We start from the raw sequence: 13113 nt of genomic DNA, 5'->3' as shown, positions 1-13113 counted from the left end.
CAGTGGCACATCTGGGAACAGCTGCTCTGGGCTGGGGCTGGCCGGCTGCTGGCTGACCGAGGCTGGCCCCTGCTGGAGCAACTCAGGGGCTCAGCTCTGCCTCAGGTTTCTTGTCTTCCTCCTGGGTCTAATAGAATAGCCCAGAAATGCTCTTTTCATGCCAAAGGTGGAAACACAAAAGAGCAAGCAGAAATACATAAAGTCTCTTGAGGCCTAGGCTCCAAGCTGGCATACCATCACTTCTGCCTCATTTACGGGCCAAAGCAAGTCAGATGGAGCAGGGAAATTGCCTCATTGTGGGGCGACAGGGGACTCCAAATTCACAGTGACGGGGGGTATGCACATAAGGAGGAGAGAAGAATGGGAGCCTTAATGCCATCATCTTCCGCAGCTGGTTCAAAGAAACGTGCTCACAGCTAAACTTAAATAAAATTTGCCTTCTTTGCAATTTATCTTTTTCAGAAAACCAGAACCTATGGCTCTCTTTGCAGTTTTTCAGACAACATTCCTCTTGGCATTGCTGTCCTTGAGAACTTACGAAAGTGAAGGTAAGAAGTGGAAAGAACAGTAAAAAAAAAAAAAAAAAAAGTGGAAAAAAAAGAAAAAAAAAAAAAAAAAAATCACCTAGGGGAAAAAAAACAAGGTGACAGGTACTTTGGAGAAAACTCAACAGGTCATTTTTCTTTGAAAATTACTTGGAATTGGTAAGTAGCAGTGATTACCTTAGTCATGAGCTTCCTGATCTTGATGGCTCATTTTAGTAAGCTATACCTTAACCTTGATTTCCCGGTCAGTGGAGTAAGCTATACCTTAACCTTGATTTCCCGGTCAGTGGAGTAAGCTATACCTTAACCTTGATTTCCCGGTCAGTGGAGTGAGCTATACCTTAACCTTGATTTCCCGGTCAGTGGTAACTTGTCAGTGAATCTAATCCCAGAGAATGTCATGATCAATATATGGTCCATGGCCATTGCCAGAGGAGCTCCTTCTAAACTTGCTGGGTAGAGATGGGTTATGTGTCCAGTGTCGGCTGCAAGGTTACAGCAAGTTGGGATGTGCCACAACTGCGTTCGTTGAGAGGCTGTTAACCTGCAAGATAATATGCTAAGTGCTGAAATGCTGTTTATGGGTAAAAAAATAGTATTTGTCTCTTAGCTACTCCCACAGTGAAGGTATTTGGCCATAAATCAACTTTGTAAATAAAGTCAATAAGAATTCAACACCATTAAAATGTTTATGGATATTTTATCACTTTGAGCCAGTGTGAAGACAGATTCAAACTTGAGAGAGTTTCTATGGGTTTATAAAGTTTGTGTTGCTTTTACCCATATTTTATAAAGTCTTACCTTTTCCTCTTTCTGCCTTTATTCTTTGCTGTATACTCCCTTTGTAACAGAGGGTACAGGCATATGCTCTTAGTAATTACTCACACAATTCCTGTCCATGGATTCATGAAAATGATGTTTGCAAGAAATATCCATAGAAGTTTTCCATTTCCCTTGAAACTCTGTGATAAGCTATTTGGAAATAAAAGGAAGATTTTGTTCCCATGAGAGCTCAATTCTCCGCCTGATACTCTTTAGGTCTGGGTTTAGTTTTTTATTAGGTTCAGGGCACATGAGAAGGTGCTACTTTTATGGGTTCTTAAAAATCAGTTTGATTGTTGGTTTCTCCCACAATCTGGAGCTGAAAGGTGGAAATTAGGAGGACTCCTCTTTTGTAATATTGATACCCCTCACTCCATCGATCTTACTTGCTAAAATCTAGGCATGACACACTGGGGCTGAGTGGGTGGTCTGTACCATAAGAATGCCTAGGCTCAGTTAGAGCTCCTGATTCCCAGACAGACCCAGGGCCCCAACTCCAGGCTCTCCAGAGAATCCAGGTGTTTAACCCAGGTGTTTAACCCTAAGCTTTTGGCCCAGCTCACTTCCCTAGTGAAGTCTCAATATCTGATCTGACAGCTGTTTACTGTGAGCCTTCTACTTACAAGGAACTCTGCTCTCAGGGCAAGCTCTGTTGCTCACCCTTCAGCTTCCTTTATTTAGATCAGACTTGCATTTACCTGTTTTTCTCTCCACCAATCTTTGTTTCTGCTTCCAGCTTTCTCAGCTAAGCATGCCCGCTTTGCGAAGTGATCCTGCTTTGTCCTCACCTTAACTGCTTGGATTTCTTGTCTCAATTTCTGCTGCATCTGACCCAGTACCTACTAAATGTCCACTCATAGCAGTGGGCTTCTCACTCAGTCACCCAGCCAGGCTCAGGCCTGAGACTCCCTTTCAGATAACCTAGCTTCTCCTGTCCAATGAGACAGAGCCCAGGCTCGCTTCCTGTCGGCCCTGGGCTCACTCTCCATCAGCCAGAGATCATGACTAGCATTTGGATGTATTTTCTTCCAGTCTTGTGCGTATGTGTGCACAGACAAAGAGATATAAATGTGTAGGTTTTTTTTTATAGAGGTAAAATTATACTATATGTGCACTGGGAGTATTTATACTATGCATACTTTAATAAGTGTATATAGTATAAAGTTTATATTTATTGAAGTATAACTAGTGTAAAGTATATATACTTATTACAGTATATATAGTATAAAGTATATATATTATATGTAAAATATATATACTAGGAAGTTATACTATATATACTTATTAAAGTATATACAGGTAAATTATTAAACAAGTGAAGTAAATATACATTAATAAGTTTACTTTCGTATATACTTATCAAAATAATTAATACAATATATGATGAGAGTTTTTACCTTTGACGTTAAAAGTTTTTCTAGAAGTAACATATTTAATGGCAGCATGGTATCCCATCTTACGAATGGGCCACAGTTTATTTCCTTAAGTAGTGTTGTTGGGACCAGACAGAGAAATAGGTTGGGGAAAATAGGAGGACAGTCTGTGACTAGATCTAGGTCTGTCTGATTCCAAAGCCTGCCCTTTTTGGCCACACGCCAGTACAGCGTTATAAATTAAAGAGTTGGGCCAAGAGCTCTGGGTTCTGGTTGGGTTGTGTGGCCTTGGGAAAGTCACTTCCCTTTTCCTAGTTTCAATTTTCTCATCTGAAAAACATTGGGATTGGACTGAATAATCCCCAAGGTCCCTTTATCTCTCTGACTTTCCCTTGGCATTTCCTGCTATTTCCCAAGGATGTCCTAGATTGCTTTCCACCCAGTTATTTCCGACTGCTGTCTCTCGAGTACCTGAGTCACTCAACACTCACCAAGAGCACATGTCAATATAAAGAATTCCCCTTTTGTCTAAAGCATCATATGGCAGCCTTCCAGAGCTTCCAGAAGTAAAGTTGATACTTGTAGGTGATTCCCTCATTCAGCAACCAGCCACGGAGTGTCGATACCATGAGAGGTACGTTACGGTCTTGGTTCCAGTGTGCTGAGTAAGACTCAGTTCCACCGTGTTCAGCTCACAGTCCGCGGAGAGACAAACACAGAACAGGCTATGACAGCACGCTGAGATCAGGGCTTACACGCTGGGTGGGAAAAGCAGCCCTGGGGAGAAGAGAGTGCCAGGAAGGACGAATTATTAGTGAGGCGCTGCTGGTCAGGCAGGCACTTGATATCATGGTGATGCTGGATCTCTGTCATTTGAGATCCGCATCTGCTGCGGGTAAGACGTCATGCCAAGTTCTGGGGACAAGAGTTCGTTCAAAGGTGCATAAGCCTCTGCCTCTGTCCTCCAGGAAATTTGAATCTAGAGTGAGACTGACAGCAACGAACGACCATACAGGCAAGATGAAATGAGGGCTAGGAAAGGTGGGGTGACTTTGCATGCACCCTGCTTCCCTGGTGCTGATGGCTCCATGGCTACTAAAACAACATCCCCCCTGTTCCATAAGGGATCTGCCCTTTCATCTCTCCCCATCTCCCTCTAGTTCACTGTATTAGGCTTGGAAGACACAGGTTTAGGGAGAGAATGAATAACAGCTGTTGCCTCTAACTAGCGAATTGAGACATTTTATTCACAAAGGAGATAAAACCTCTAGCCAAATAACAATAGAATATGACCACCATGTTTGGGCTTTGAGCATTCAGGAATTTCAACTTACTTCATTTACCTTTGAGTGAATAGGGCCTGATACATGATTCACTCTGCCCAAACTTGTTAAGAATCAGCATGCCAATTTATTAACTTTCAGTGAGGAATAAAACTGGAAAGATAACTGGGGCTCAGCCTTTTGGTGTAAATTTAGAAGACTAAATTATGCATTCTGCAGTGTCATCGTAGTGAAGTGAACCAGGTATCTTAATATTTCTTTTAAAATCTAGCATATTAAGCTCAATATAAAAAAAAAAAAAAACAACCCAATCCAAAAATGGGCAGAAGATCTAAATAAACATTTCTCCAAAGAAGATAAACAGATTGCCATCAAACGCACAAAAGGATGCTCAACATCACTAATCATTAGAGACATGCAAATCAAAACTACAATGAGGTATCACTTCACACAGGTCAGAATGGCCATCATCAAAAAATCTACAAACATTAAATGCTGGAGAGGGTGTGGAGAAAAGGGAACCCTCCTGCACTGTTGGTGGGAATGTAAATTGATACAGCCACTATGGAGAACGGTATGGAGCTTCCTTAAAACACTAAAAATAGAATTACCGTATGACCCAGCAATCCCACTACTGGGCATATACCCTGAGAAAACCATAATTCAAAAAGAGTCATGGACCACAGTGTTCATTGCAGCTCTATTTACAGTAGCCAGGACATGGAATCAACCTAAGTGTCCATCAACAGATGAATGGATAAAGAAGATGTGGCACATATATACAACAGAATATTACTCAGCCATAAAAAGAAACGAAATTGAGTTATTTGTAGTGAGGTCGATGGACCTAGAGTGTGTCATACAGAGTGAAGTAAGTCAGAAAGAGAAAAACAAATACCATATGCTAACATATATATGGAATCTATAAAAAAGGTTCTGAAGAACCTAGGGGCAGGACAGGAATAAAGACGCAAAGGTAGAGAATGGACTTGAGGACACAGGGAGCGGGAAGGGTAAGCTGGGACGACGTGAGAGAGTAGCATGGACATATATACACTACCAAATGTAAAATAGATAGCTAGTGAGAAGCAGCCACATAGCACAGGGAGATCAGCTTTGTGCTTTGTGACCACCTAGAGGGGTGGGATAGGGAGGGTGGGAGGGAGACGCAAGAGGGAGGGGCTATGGGGATATATGTATACATGTAGCTGATTCACTTTGTTACACAGCAGAAACTAACACACCATTGTAAAGCAATTATACTCCAATAAAGATGTTAAAAAAATATCTAGGGCTTCCCTGGTGGCGCAGTGGTTGAGAATCTAACTACCGATGCAGGGGACACGGGTTCGTGCCGCGGTCCGGGAAGATCCCACGTGCCGCGGAGCAGCTGGGCCCGTGAGCCATGGCCGTTGAGCCTGCGCGTCCGGATCCTGTGCTCAGCAACGGAAAAAACTAGCATATTATATGGTTTTGAAAGTAATACGTGTTTTCTAAAGAACATTCGCAAAGTACAGAAAAGCATAAAAAAGAAAGTTAAAATCACTCAACCTCACCATCCAGAAATGACTGTTAACATTTTAGTTTTACTTCTCTTTATAGCTTTTTAAAAATAATATAAGTACTTTAAAAAATATAAAATGGAGTGCATAGTTCAATATGATTTTTTTAAGTGTATGGAAAAAAGTCAAGAAAAACATACATGATTTGAACTTGGCAATGGAGTGAGAGTGGAGTTGGTAAGATGCTGGAGATTCAATTTCTGTATTATTTGAACATTTTTATCATGATCATGTATATTTTTAAAAAATTTTATTGAGGTGAAATTCACGTAACAAAATTAATCAGTTTATGGTTAAAGTGGACAAATCAGTGACATTTAGTACATTTAATATGTTTTGCAATTACCACCTCTATACCGTTCCAAAGCGTTTTTATTATCCCCAAAGGAAAGCCTGTAATCATTAAGCAATTATCCCCTATTCCTCCCTCCCTCAGCCCCTGGCAACCACCAAGTCTGCTTTATCTTTCTATGGATTTATCTATTCTGGATATTTCATATGAATTGAATCATACTATGTATATAAGACCTTTTATATCTGGCTTCTTTCACTTAGTGTAATGTTTTCAAGGTTTGCCTAATTTGTAGCATCATTCCTTATTCCATCGAATGGATATACCACACTTTGTTCATCCAGTCATCTGCCGATGGACATTTGGGTTGTTGCCACCTTTTGGCTATTGTGAATAGTGCTGCTACAAACATTTGTGTACTAGTATTTGAGTCTCTACTTTCAGTTCTTTGGGATATATACCTAGGAATGGAATTGTTGGGTCATATGGTGATTTTAACTCTTTGAGGAACTTCCAAAGTGTTTTCTACAGTGCTAAAGCCATTTTTTTTTCTTTTTTTTTGCGGTACTCGGGCCTCTCACTGTTGTGGCCTCTCCCTCCTCGGAGCACAGGCTCCAGACGCGCAGGCTCAGCGGCCATGGCTCACGGGCCCAGCCGCTCCGCGGCACGTGGGATCTTCCCGGACCGGGACACGAACCCGTGTCCCCTGCATCGGCAGGAGGACTCTCAACCACTGCGCCACCAGGGAAGCCCCTATGTGCTAAAGCCATTTTACATCCCCACCAGCAATGTACAAACGTTCTAATTTCTCAACATCCTCACCAATGCTTATTTCCATTTTTAAAATTATAGCCATCCTGTGAGTGTAAGATAGTATCTCATTATGGTTTTGATTTGCATTTCCTTAATGACTAATGATGCTGAGCATCTTTTCATGTGCTTTTTCATCATTTGTACATCTTCTTTGGAGAAATGCCCATTCAAATCATTTGCCCATTTTTTAAACTGAGTTGTTTGTCTTTTAGTTGTTGAGTTGTAAGAGTTCTTTATGTATTCTGGATGCTAGATAAGTGATTTGCCAATATTTTCTCCCATTCTTAGTTTTTTTTCTCTTTCTTGACAATGTCCTTTGATGCACAAAAGTTTTTAATTTTGATGGAGTTCAATTTATCTATTTTTTCTTTTTTGGCTCATGCTTTCATGTCATATCTAAGGACCCACTGCCAAATCCAAGGTCATGGGAGTGCATACTGAGATTTTAATTGGTACTCTAGCCATCCCCAGCACCGCATTTACAAAATATTACAAAGGATGGGTATCATTTTGGGAAGATAGTCATTGATGGCTAATAACTTGGATTTTATGGACACTCTTGTTAACCTAACTTCCATAGAATGAATTTTCTGAGATTTTTTAAAATAAATTCTGAGGCTAATGCTTTACTTGGATCGTGAACCTGTCTACCATGTGGACCATTCACATGAAAAACTTCATGCTTATATCTACCAGGAATGCTTCTCAGCTTATCTGGCTGGGTCCGGAGCCCTGTCCTTTTCATTTGTATCCTGAGTTTGGCAGGACATGGTGGGAGCCATGCAGCATACTTCTCAGACATTCCATTCCATGTGACCTTTGATTGGGCAAGTTACTCCTGCCTTAACAGTTGGCAGGCAGTGCAATAAAGGGGAGCAAGGTTTGGGTATTAGAGAGATCTATACTTTAATCCCATATAACTTTGTGTAAATCATTTAAGCTTACTGAACTTTAGTTTCCCCATCTATAAAAAATTACTGCCTGAGTTTTACAGTGGGCATTACACGAGACAACGTACGTAAAGCACCTAGCACTGTGCCTGGTAAATAGTACGTGTTCAATCTTGTTGTCGCTGTTATTTTTACCTCTCTGTGAGAAAAATAGCACATGTAGAATGGCAGTTTTGGAACATTTTTTTCCAGTATTAGAGATTCTTTCCATTTTTAATCTCAAAAGAACATATTCTCTTGCCTTTTAAACTAAGTGCCAGAGGGTCTCAGATCACTAGGGGAAACCCCCAAAGAACTAGAAAAATGAATGCTGAAAAGATGAAATCTGCTCCACCATGGACCATCAGTTATCAGTTTTTGTTTTCTCTACAGTCTTAAACTTTTCAGTACCTTTGCACCATTCCCAGTTTACTTTAGACTCCCTCAGAAGGGAGTGAAACCAGTTGATTCGGCACACGATTCCTTTTGAATCTGTACAGCATTTCCTCTGCTTATGTAAAAAGTGGTGCTTGGTTCTTCTCCAAGAATTAGCAGTGACCTCACTCACTCCATCAGGCCCCATCCTCTCTCTGGGCTGTTTCCTAGCTCACTGACCTCAGCAAATGTGTTTCGTGTTTGAATCTCTACTCTTTGACAGACTCTATCACACCACTAAATATTCTAAACTTGCAATGACTCATTACTTCTTACGAGTCTGTTGCGTCTCTCCAGCTAGGTTCCTTCCTTGAGCTAGAAACCTTGTCACAATTATTTGATTTCACACCAAGTGCCTAGTCTCATCCGAAGAGTCCAGTGAATTCTTGCCAGAGGTGTTTTAAGTTCAGTGCATTGAGATTTAAGCAATAATGTCTAGAGATGGAACTTGCTGTCACTTTATAGCTACTTTATAAACTATGAAATATTGACTTCCAAAAAGAAAATTTTCATTTTAGATGTCCATAACTATGAAATTTATAGCAAAAAGTCCTCTTTCTTTATTCAGCCTCATTACAAATTTCTGAACCATTTAGATTGTTCAATAGAGTATCCTTTTATCTTGTGAAACTGTTTATCAATTTATTAATTTGCTGTGTATCATTGAGCAAGTCATTTCATTCATCTAGGTCTTAAATTCTTTATCTGCTGAGTGATTTCTGAATTCCCTCCAGGTTTTCAAAGTGTCTTAATTCTAGAATGTATATGTGAGCAATAATTTCCACAGCTAAACAATGATGATATTGAACAGTTTAATTATCTGTGACTATTCAATCATACTCCTATTAAATGTTATTTCATATCTTGTTTTGGCCTTTCAGTCTTGTCTGAACCTTTATCATTAACTCCTGAATTGCTGAAAGTTTCTGTCAATTCTACGCATCAGTGTTTGCATTTACAATGGACTGTCCACAGCCTCGCTTATCATCAGGAATTGAAAATGGTTTTTCAGATACAGATCAGTAGATTTAAAACATCCAATGTCATCTGGGTGGTAAGTATTTTTCTTTTTGGCTCAATATTTTAAAAAATCCTTTTCTGACACTGTGTTTTATCTTTTATAACATCCCCCCAAATCCCAATATGGAAATATTTGGGCAACTCACAATAGTTGTCCTAAATAATCGCATTTCTGTGTTTTTAGTTAAGAGGGTCCCGGACAAAGTGACGTGACAGTTTTGGTTTGGTAGGTTGGATGGGCTATGCTACGAATCAGATCATTTTCTCAGTGCTGCTCTGTTCCCTGTGGAAGCTGTTGGAGTCTGTCCTTGTGAATACTGGATTCCAAAAATCCATGAAGGTCAATCACCTTATTCCTCTTCCTTCTTCCTTCCCTGTCCACCAGAGATCTTCCTAAATCAGATCTAAGAGTTTGGCAACATTTTTCATGCCACTGTGGCTCGCAGGCAATTTTTTTTCCTAATGCTATGCTGAGATGCGAGGAATAAACAATTCTAGCACTTTCTGTCCTAATCAGCGAAGAGGTTCTCCATGGGCCATGTTGGAGAGTAATTTACAGTGTCCTTTGTTGCCTCATATGTGGCTTTTTCTACCGCAAATTAAATTAAGAAAGTCCTGAATTTCACACGCTTTTTGCCCTTGAATTATTTGGGATCGATTTTTCACTTGTCTGGTTTAAATCATGGTTGTGTCTGTTTTGCCTGACGCTTCCCCATCTAGTGCATTGGGGCACTTTGGTAGTTTATTTTATTTTTTTTCCCTAACATCTTTATTGGAGTATAATTGCTTTACAGACTTTGGTAGTTTCTTTCAATTACCATTTATGGTGCAGGGAACCTTAGTAATCTATGCCCACATCATGATCATTTATTAGCATGGGATGTTGAAGGACAGTGAAATATTTTCCCGCTGAAGCGAACAGAGAATTTGCGTTGGAGGGAAGGGCAACACAGGGTTGTGTCATTACTGGGGACCTCCACTTGCTAGTGGACGGCCACTCTCAGGCGCTGGAGGCATGAGTACAGGGAGCCAGGTGGCTAGTTCCTTTAGCGAAGCATAAAGGCTACTAGCTTTAAAAGCTCCAGTTACTTTCTTTAGCTACCACTGCATTTGAGATCTGAGTGAGTGGCCTAAGTTAAATATCATTCTGACTGTTGACTTAGGATTGATACCAGGTCTAGAATTCCACCCCTCAAAGGGCAGCTTCCCACCATGAGAGTTGTTCGGTGTTGGGTTTTGTTTTTTTTTTTTTTTTTGAGGCCAAACTTAGTTTATTTGGGTTCATTAGTTCTGCAGGCCAGGAGACACAGATCCAAGAAGCACTTGCATTGTGTTCCCTGGTGTTCTTACTTTAAACAACAGCAATGCTTATGTACAGCTGTTCCCTCCCCACCGCCAGCCCATCTTCCCACCATCCCGCTCATGCTAATAATTTTGTATTTTCATATTTTTTGTATTGTTGATGGAGACACTGGTTGTTGGACCCAGTACAACATCGAGCAGAGGTCATATTGAGGCTAAGAATTATCTAAGGAAAAGAAATTTGAGAGAAGAGCTGGAGGAATTCGTGGAAAACTAGCACTTAACACCATTAGCGAAAGTAACATTAACCATAGACCAAGTTGATCCCATTCTTTATTTTTCTAAAAGACAGTTCTTTCTGCTTTCATAGTAGAGAAAATAACAATAGCAACATGTGAACAGACAGTTGTTCATATCTGTTTACACCTTTGATTCAGGTAGTTCTCTTTTCAAGGTAAAGCCGCTGGTGAAACCTCCTTGTGTAACCTACCAAGGCTGGAGATGTTTGAGGGTAGAGTTTTGCCTTGTCGGTTATACGGTCCCCATAACACGCAGGCTAGCCTGATCCCAACAGAGGAGAAAACTGAGGCACAGAGAGGTTTGTGGTGCTGCTTTTTATTTTCTTTCTTCTTTTTTCTGTCATTCATTCATTTCACAAAAGATGATCATACCTGCCTATGCCAGATGTCAGGAACAGGAAAAGAAAAAACACCTTTGACCTTGAATTGTTTACAGCACAGTTGAGAAAGTCCAGGACACACAGAACAACACTAAGAGGACAATTTAAGAAAAACTGAGACGGCCTCACCCTGACCATGTCCACACAGAACTCTCCCTTTTCCTGCTGGGGTTGGGTGGTGGAGGACCTGCCACACCCAGAGGAGGGAACTGCCCCTCTCAAGGCAGCTCTGTTTCTGGCTGGAGCCCCGGGCCCCCCACAGGTGTGACAGCCACATGCAGTCTTCCCAGGTCATCAGTCTCCACGTGTCCCAGAACAGACGATGCCCAGAGAAGCCCTTGTCTGAACCTCTCAGGCCTGAAGTCAAGGACAGACATAAGGTCCCCCTCCGGTTAAGGGTCAGACAAAGCAGCTGAGAGAGGTCGCTTCCGTCTGGACTGTAATCTCCTTTTCTTAGGGCAGGTCCCTGTAATGCACCCTCACTCATGCGTCAGACTGTTTTGTTCCCAAACAAGCCAAAGGAAAAGCATGTTGACAGGGGCTGTCACAGCTGGACCAGGGACTCTGAGCTGCCTCCTGGCCGGCACTGGCCACTCAAGCTGCACTACGTGCTCTCACCCTGGCTAGGGTTCTGCCCACAGCCTTTCCAGCCACTTGCTTTATGGTTCCATCAATGGCAGGAGAAGGCAGAGTAGAGTAACAGCTCAAGCTTGGAAGGAGGCTTGGAGCGTGAATCAGTGAGGGATGAGCTCACTTCTCAGGAATGAATCAGTGATCTCGGTTGGACTTCTGTGTAAATGCCAGTTTTTTGTAACATACTAATGTCTGCCAGGGCCAAATTAAACTTGCCACTTCGATGAATGAAAACAGCCCAAACACAGTCATCACATTTTTAAAAGTTGCTGAATTGATGCTTTCAACGAAAAGTTTTATCTCCTCTGCAGCAGGCCTATAAAGACCACAAAGCACAACTTGTGGTTAGACAGAATCCACACAAAGAGTGTCTGGGAAAAACAGAGCTCACTGCATATCAATGAACTGATGAAATCCTTTAGCACAGAGTTTTAGACTGTGGGCTCAGGTCCAGGCATTATTCCAGGCATGGGGCTGTGAGTGCTGAGCAAAAATAAGGAGATGATCACACAATTCAGAGTATCCTAGGCGTGAGGAGTGCAGGGCGCTGACACGGGGCTGTGGGGTGAGATTAGGCCTGACCTTTTTCAGCACCTTGGAGGAAGGGCAGCTGGAGCCAAAATAGGAAAGAAGATTAGAAGCTAATTTAGCATGGAGGGTGAAAAGGTATGTCCCAGGAAGATCCAGCTGGGGTGAGCAGAGGTCCTGAGTGAAAGGGGCTGGGAGCTTTCAGGCCTGAAAGCGCGGGGCATGTGGGGTGGGCAGGACAGGGCTAGACCACACACACACCGAGGGTCGTGCCCAGCTGCTGTTTTATGTCCAGGGAGCAGCGAGAAGCGGAGTGATGAGCTCTGATTGGAAGTCTTAAAGAGAGCTCACTCCGGCCACACAGTGGAGAGAAGTTAGGAGAACTGGAGGAGGTGAAGTGTGACCAGTTGGAAGCAAGCAGTGGGGTTGGTCCAGAGGAGAGGGGCCTGGAGTGGGTGGTGACCGTGGTGACAAGAGAAGTGGCCGAATTCCCAAGAGATGGGGGAGGCAAAATCCAGCCGGCGGCTTGTTGACATTATAGCGAGGTCACCAGAACTGACAGTTCCTTTTATTTATTTATTTATTTTGGTATTGGTTCTTAAATAATAATTAAGAAAAGGTACCTGTGATCGCTCATATTAAATAGTGAAAGTTGCATGGATCAGGACCACAGAACTTGTAGTTTAAAATGTATGTTTCGGGGCTTCCCTGGTGGTGCAGTGGTTGGGAGTCCGCCTGCCGATGCAGGGGACACGGGTTCGTGCCCTGGTCCGGGAAGATCCCACGTGCCGCGGAGCGGCTGGGCCCGTGAGCCGTGGCCGCTGAGCCTGCGCGTCCGGAGCCTGTACTCTGCAACGGGAGAGGCCACAACAGTGAGAGGCCCGCGTACCTCAAAAA

At 42.2% G+C, this 13113-nt stretch overlaps 1 protein-coding gene across 1 annotated transcript in view; it reads left to right on the top strand.

Moving 5' to 3' along the window:
• The first annotated feature begins 475 nt into the window (after positions 1 to 475).
• LOC103079262 (oncostatin-M-specific receptor subunit beta) overlaps positions 476 to 13113 on the top strand; it is a 20718-nt gene continuing 8080 nt past the window's right edge. Inside the window, exons 1-2 of the mRNA XM_007467612.1 lie at positions 476 to 548; positions 8936 to 9108. Of these exons, the coding sequence (XP_007467674.1) occupies positions 476 to 548; positions 8936 to 9108 (246 nt within the window). The remainder of the gene's footprint in view (positions 549 to 8935; positions 9109 to 13113) is intronic.

This window comes from Lipotes vexillifer, unplaced genomic scaffold (assembly GCF_000442215.2).
Source record: "Lipotes vexillifer unplaced genomic scaffold, Lipotes_vexillifer_v1.1 scaffold1432, whole genome shotgun sequence".
Classification (NCBI taxonomy): Eukaryota; Metazoa; Chordata; class Mammalia; order Artiodactyla; family Lipotidae; genus Lipotes; species Lipotes vexillifer.
Note: the sequence above shows the minus strand (reverse complement) of the source record. Positions and strands in the feature narration are given on the sequence as shown.